The sequence below is a fragment of the Vombatus ursinus genome, unplaced genomic scaffold (genome assembly GCF_900497805.2).
Source record: "Vombatus ursinus unplaced genomic scaffold, bare-nosed wombat genome assembly UNPS02015392.1, whole genome shotgun sequence".
NCBI classification, from domain to species: domain Eukaryota; kingdom Metazoa; phylum Chordata; class Mammalia; order Diprotodontia; family Vombatidae; genus Vombatus; species Vombatus ursinus.
The window spans coordinates 104,749-112,432 of NW_020955170.1; the positions used below are offsets into that span (position 1 = coordinate 104,749).

General features: G+C 38.4%; 1 protein-coding gene across 1 annotated transcript in view; it reads right to left on the bottom strand.

The window, feature by feature from the left end:
- TDP2 (tyrosyl-DNA phosphodiesterase 2) overlaps window positions 1–7,684 on the bottom strand; it is a 15,338-nt gene that overhangs the window by 7,168 nt on the left and 486 nt on the right. Inside the window, exons 2-5 of the mRNA XM_027847218.1 lie at window positions 7,523–7,608; window positions 3,942–4,115; window positions 2,834–2,925; window positions 1,602–1,720 (exon numbers count right to left, since the gene is read on the bottom strand). Coding sequence (XP_027703019.1) covers window positions 1,602–1,720; window positions 2,834–2,925; window positions 3,942–4,115; window positions 7,523–7,608 — 471 coding nt within the window. The remainder of the gene's footprint in view (window positions 1–1,601; window positions 1,721–2,833; window positions 2,926–3,941; window positions 4,116–7,522; window positions 7,609–7,684) is intronic.

Genomic DNA, 7,684 nt, shown 5'->3' on the forward strand with positions numbered 1-7,684 from the left:
ACATCCAGGAGAAAAGGGTGAGTGACAGTATCAAAGACAGCAAATAGGTCAAGAAGGATAATTGTTAAGTAGTAAGGGTGGTTTTCTCAGCAAAGATACTGGAGTGGTTTGTCATTTCCTTCTCCAGTTCATTATACAGATGAGGAAACTGAGGCAAACAGGGTTAAGGGACCTGCTCTGAGTCACACAGCTAGTGTCTGAGGTTCAGATTTGAATGCAGGTCTTCCTGACTTCACGCCCAGACCTCTATTCATTCAGCCACCTAGATGCCCCATCAAGAAGGACAAAGAAGGACTAAAAAGATAGAGAAAAGTCATTAGATTTGGCAACTAAGATCACTGATAACTTTAGAAAGAGCAGTTTCAGTTGAATGATGAGGTCAGAAGTCATAGTACAAACTGTTTAGAAGAGAGTCAATGGAAAGACAGTGGAAACAACTACTACAGACAGATTTCTCAAACAGTTTAGCCTAGAAGAGGAGGAGAGATATAGGACAACAGATAAGAGGGACAGCTGGATCAAGTGAGGATACTTTAAGAACTGGAGAAACATGGGTATATTTTATATATATACACACACACACNAGCTGGATCAAGTGAGGATACTTTAAGAACTGGAGAAACATGGGTATATTTTATATATATATATATATATATCTATACATGGTAGGCAGCAAGGATGGAGCCAGTAGATGGGGAGAGACAGAAAATTAGCGAGAAAGTAGGGATGAGAGAGGAGACAATGTGCTAAAGAAAATGGGAGGGGACGGGATTCAGAGTCCACATAGAGGGATTTGCATTGGTAAGAAGGGCCAGTACTTGGAGAAAAAAAGACTCGGGGTGGGGAGTCAGTGGCTGGAGCCAACTCAAAAGGCACTTCCCTCTCGGAACTCACACAGCACATCTTTCTTATATATTTGCATGTACTGCTATATATTACAGTCATTTATATTTGGTCACACATCCCTAAAGGGCTGTAAGCTCCAAGAGGATAGAAACCAAGGTTTTTCTAAATTTTGTGTATCTCCCTAAGCACTTACTGGTAAGTACTTGCAAGCAATGAATTTATCTTAACACTGATCAGATTTAACAAACATTGATCCTACTGCAGGTGCACCTATGAGGTGCAGTGCACTGTGTACAATGAGAGGGGTGCTATGTGAGGTCCAAATAGGAGAGGTCTTTACTTCCTAAAGAAAGTGCCATTCAAATTGACTTCATCCAGTGCCTTCAGTAAAACCATAAAAACTATGCTTGCCAATATCTATCCCCCTCTACTGCCCTCTCACTCAGATATTTTCTTCTCCAATTACTAGCTGGTTAATTGAGGGTAATTTACCACTTAATATCATGGTACCAACTAACTCAGGGAATTAGTAATAATTATTTCAGGAAGCAAACACAGATTTAAATTAAATCCTTCTATCTCAGGAGAGATATGCCTTCAAGCAAGTTTATTTTGACATAGCATTCATCTAAGTTCATTCGAAAAGTTCACGAACACTGAAAGGAAGCTATTTTAAAGAGAAAGGCAAACTTTTATTAAAACACAGGTCTATGGAATTACAAAAATGAGGGTAATTTCTTCACAAGTTCACTTACATGCACACACAAAAGGTTTCTCATCATCTGAGTAGTAGGAAAAGGTGTAATTTCATAGCTTATTAACTTCACTCTTGACTTCTTCAACATTACTACGGTGAAATAGCCATCTTCATTACCTTAAAATGTTTTTTAAAAGAGAAAGTTACATTCCATGAATAGATCATTTAGAGCAGTGGTGTCAAATTCAAATAGAAATGGGGTCCACTAATCCATACAGGGCCACATACTAATTTAGTTTTAAAATATAATGTTATTATGCATAATGGGTATCATATTTCTTGTCTTTTTAATGGTTGGGTGGGTAGAAGGGAGAAAATTTGGATCTGAAAATAAAAATTTTAAATTAAAAAAAGTTATATATGTTGTACTGTATTTTAATTTATTTTGTTAAAGGTTTCCCAATTGCAATTTAATCTGGTTCAGCTGCACTTTGGGAGTGTTGGTGTCTGAAACCTCTGATCTGAGCATTTCTAAAGGATAGAATTAAGGGCTAGAACAGATTTCGAGTACTTTGAACACAACCTATCTTCATCTTATGTCCTTTATCACACAATGTACCAAGAACAGTTATAAATGCTCACACAGATTCTTTCAAGAAAAGCACTGCCTGTTAGTGCAACTATTATCTATTTTCAAAGATAAATTTAATTCAAAGATGAAGTTGTCTCTAAAGTTAGTATTTGAAAATGACACCCCAGAAACTAAAGTCATTTACCTAAGAAAGAATTTGCCATTGATGATCCCATTCTAAGAACCAGATAACATTCACTTTCTTCCCAGTCACTGCACAGCTAACATCAATGATTAAAATATTTCAACAGGAGTAGCTAGATGGCACAGTGGGTAGAGCACTGGCCCTGAAATCAGGAGGACCTGAGTTCAAATCCAGCCTGACACTTACTAGCTGTGTGACCCTGGGCAAGTCACTTAACCCTACTGCCTAGCTGGGAAAAAAAAAAAAAGTTTAGGGCAGCTAGGTGGCTCAGTGGATAGAGCACTAGCCCTGGAGTCCCTGAGTTCAAGTCTGGCCTCAGACACATAACACTCACTAGCTGCGTGACTCTGGGCAAGTCACTTAACCCTAATTGCCTCATACATTTTAAAAAAAAAATTTCAACTAAGGAAAGAGACAATTTTCCAAATAAGAGGGAGAAAGATGTTTTTAAAGAGATAGATATTTTGAAAATCATTCTCTTAATAGGTAAGCTAAATAACCAGAAAGGTGTTACCTGAAATAATTGTGTAACTGGTTGCTCTTTTCTTTAGATAGTTGTAGTATGGTGGAATCACTTCTTGAAGAAATACCACATCTGGAGTGTACCTAATTTTTAAAAATGAGTTTGTTATAAGACTAATAAGAAATATAACATTTCCCTAGAACATAACTCCAGGAAATGAGACCAGAACATATTACTCTATAACTGAGAAAAACATAAGCTGTCACTTTAACAGAATTCCAAAAATGAACACAATTTTGTTAACAATTTACATGATATTTATTGGCTATTGAAGGGAAGGGTACTCATGGACAGAAATTATAGCATCAGTTATTAATTTTTCTAATATTGGTAAAAGTTATAGCAACACCACACATGAAAGTTTGAAATAAAAGTTACCAGCAGAGAATAATTCGGTCTTTCCTTCCATCTAACATAAATAAAATGCAACTTTAAAACTACAGTTGTCTTCCAAATCTTCCACCTTTTTACATGTCTAGTATTCTCAAAAATGACCCTGCAATTACTTTTGCTGAAATTAAGTTAGGATTTTAAAACTCCCTAATAATATATTCAATAAACAAATAAGCAACGTAAGAGGTACTGCCATATTAATTCCAGCTAGAGATGCTAACTTCAAAAATATGCCCAAATGTAATACTCTTTAAATGAATATAGCATTCTTTCCACGGGAAATTTTGTATCCCAAGCTATGATATTTTGATATTGACTTATGAGAACATTTGACATTTACTCCTTTGCAAAGATGTTCTCATGAGCATTATGGTTTTTCTAGAATTACACTTTGTACTTAAAAATATAGAATTTAATTATTTGAGCATGGTCTATATATACAGAAAGTGAAGTATTTTAGTGGAAAGACTGTTCTTCTGAGAATTCAGTTTCAGTTCTGGCTCTTCTACTAACTTAACTTTGTGACCTTAGACATTCATGTACTTAACCTCTGTAAGAGGTCTCAATTTTTATCTGTAAAATGGGGATAATTATACATGCCCTAACTACCTGTTATGAGAAAACAGATGTGAAAATACTTTGAAATATTAAGTTGTTAAGCAAATGCATAGGACTGCTATAATTAAAAGTAAATAATAATACTTACAAAGCCAAATATTCACACACGCTTTTAGCCCGATCTTGCAAACTGTGTATATCCAATCCATCAATATTCCATGTAATTAAAGAAAATGTACTGTCATCTTCTTTCTGGACATGATTCTCTATATTGACACCAGTATTGGTGACATTAATTGTTGGTTCATTTGTCAGGTCAACACTAGCAACAACATAAAGAAAAATAATTTTATAAATGATGTATAATTTAAGAATTATTTTGAAAGTTTTTATTGCCTTCATTTTGCAGAGGAACATAGCAAAGTACAGACTTAATGCATCTGTCTTGAAGACATACAATATACTCAGATGACTGAAGAAAAATTAAGTCATTTAAACTACATTCTCTAAATCTGTGGTTCTTGACCTTTGACAGTTTAGTGAAGCCTGTGGAACTTTATTTATTTTAAAAATTCAAAACTGAAGAAATGCTAAATTTCAATTAAAAGTAAAAATAGATCTGATTTTTTCCCCCCATCCACGTACACAAGACCCCTCAAGGCTCCATGAACCCCTTCTCTACATATTTGACTATTTATGCTAGGTAGAATGCTATCTGAACATCCTTCAACGGCATGTTTAAACTCATTAAACTCTGAGATTTTCATTCTAGCCCAAAGTTTGCTTTCTTGTCCGTCGAGGTTATCAACTGTTTGGGTTATCAGTTGTTTTAATTTTTCTTCATCAAGTCTATTGGAGAAAATGAGATAGGTAGCTCAAGATGTATTATCAAAGGAATGTTTGTGTTAGAAAAAGCAGTAAGGAATAACTAACTTGGCTGCACCAGCTTTTTGTCATTTTCACATATTAACAATATAATTACTATTGTTCATGGCTTTCAAAGATTAAAGTAAGAGCAATTCCTTAGCTTTGCTTTCATGTTTGACTTAAAAGGTTAAAGAGCAATGAGCATTCAAGGAACCTGCTGATTAAAAAAAGTAATGTAAATAAACACTGAGCAAGTTTCGATCTGACCAGGTACTCTTCAAATCCTTCAAATGCCATTTTCTCCAAGTACTGCTTTTATCTCCGGAGGCAGCAAATAGTCTTTATTTCCTCAGACTCACATACCACTTTGTACCATTCTTATGTCCTGTTCTATTTTATACTGCGGGTATTTGTGTATGTGTCATATATCTCCTAATTGACTGAACTCCTTGGGTACAATACCGAGACTTGTTAATATTTGTACTTCACACTATTGCCTCTCACAAGGAAGAAGACAATGCCCTATCTAAGAGATGCTTAGCAAATGTCTGCATAACTTTTATTCAAAGATGTAGTGTCGACTCTATTTCCAAAGCTTTATTTTTCCAGTTTCTTTCCTGCCCCAAAGAATTAGTGGTTACCAAGTCAAAGGTTTTCTTCCTGGCTTCATAGTAGACAAAGCCCTGGATCTGGCATCAGGAAAACCTCAGTTATAATTCAGTCTCAGACATTTATTAGTTGTGTGTACCAGGGCAAAGATTATGGTCTCTTGAGTTTCAGTTTATTCCTCTGAGTTTCAGTTTTTCCTTGGTAAAACAGAAGTGATAACAGCACCTACCTCAAAGAACTGTAGTGAGGATCAAATGAGATAGATCACTTATATAAACCACTGTGCAAACTTTAAAGCACTATTTAAAGTGATTGTTATTCCTTCTGAAGCTTTAGAACTTTCCATACTTGGCCTCTTATCCTTGAAGAGAATCAATCAACAAGCATTTATTAAGCTTTTACAATGAACTACATAGGTATGCTGACGGTGAGGGCTGGGAACACAAAGAAAGGAAAAAAAAACCAAAAACAGGTCCTGGCCCTCAAAGAGCGCACATTCTAAAGGAGGAAACACCATGCCCCCCCCCCCCAAAAAAATTGTACACACAAGATACACACAGTGTAAATGAAAGTTAAGTTCAGAGAGAAGGTACTATTGGGGGTGAGGGAAGGGGTGATGTGAGCTAAGTCCTGAAGGAAGCCAGAAGGTCAGGAGACAGAGGCAAGGAGGAAGAGTATTCCAGGCATGAGGTTCAGCTAGTGAAAAGGTAGGCTGTGGGAAGATGAAATGTTGTGAGGAACTGCAAGAAGGCCAGAGGTCACTGAATCTTAAAGAGTATGAGGAGGGGAGTAATGTCTAAGAAGACTAAAACAACAGGAAGCAGACAACTTGTGAATGGCAGGCAGAAAGAGGTCAGCTTGTGAAAAGCTTTAAAAGCTAGGGAGAGGGTTTTCTAATTGATCTGGAGGTAACAGGTTTATTGGGTGAGGAGGTGACATGGTCAGATTTGTGCTGGAGGAAGATCATTGTGGCAGATAAGTGGAATATGGACTGGGGAGAGACTTGAGGCAGGAAGACCAATTTGATGGCTACTGCACCTATCCAGAGAGAAGTGATGAGGATGAACTAGGATGTGTGAACCTTGGAAGACATCTATCTAGTGGAGGGGTGGTTGGGTGAGTAGAAAAGAGTCATACACTACAAGAGATTTTGTGAAGAAAGAAAAAACAAAACTTGACAACAGATTGGATATCAAAAGTCAGTTATGCACTGGATCTGGAGGAGCAGACTTGAATCTGGGTTCAAATTCCACTTTTTTCACTTACAGATAGCTCTGTAGGGCCCCAAGTTGGCAGAGTTTTGTTTGTTTTGTTTTTTTCTTAAACTCTCTAGAGTTCAAGCTCCTCATTTATAAAATGAAGAGAATGGAGTAGACTGGGGTTTTTCTAAACCTTTTTAGCTCAGGAACCCCTTTGGAAGTTTAGATAAACCTATAAATCCCTTCTCACAACGTTTTATTTCCTACCTTCAAAACTGAAGGAAATGCCAACTTTCTGTTAGTTTAGGAAGTAAGAATGTTAATTTTTCCCCCATTCAAGTTTCCTGGACCTGTGAAATTTATTTGATTGGACCCCTTAGAGTGCCCCACCTCAAAAATCCCTGCATTGGAAGGTTTCCAAAGCTCCTTCCAGATCCAAATTCAAGACAGATATCTGCAGATGCCCTCCCTCTGAAATTAATTCCAATTCCTCTCGTATATCTATACATATACACAATACACATACCTAACATGTGTACATGCCCATATACACATACACGTGTACTGTTGTTGTCGTTCTGTAGTTAGTGACCCCGTACGGGTTTTCTTGGCAAAAATACTAAAGCGGTTAGCTTTAGTGGATTAAAGTAAACAGAGGTTAAAGTGACTTGCCCTGGGTCACACAGCTAATGTCTGAGGTCGAATTTGAATTCAGGTCTTGCGGATCCCAGACACAGCGCTCCATCCCCCGTACCACCTAGCAGGCTCCGCGTGCATATGCACATATACATACATGCATGTATACGGGTGTGCGTATATACAAGCAATGCACACGTACACATAATCTTTTCTGCACACAGAAAGGAGCAGCAGGGGCTGATTTCCCCCTTCCTTTCTTTGCATCTCCAGCCTCGCTCAGCGCCAGAACAGGATCTCAGTAAATGCTCGCAGACTCGGCGGAGAGGCTTCAGGCCGTGCACCACCGTGACCCCGGGTCTCTTTTCTGGGCACCGCCCCATCCCCCCACCCCGCACCCCGCGCCCCGCTCACTCACCAGACGGCGGCGGGCGGGGGGATCCTCGGCCCGGCGTCCGACGCTCCCTCGTCCACGCCCGACTCAAAGTAGGAGTTGAGCGCCCTCTGAAAAGCAAAGGCACAGGGATGGAGGCGGCCGCGCGCAGCCGCCCCCGGCCTGGGCCCCGGAGAGGGGAGCGGG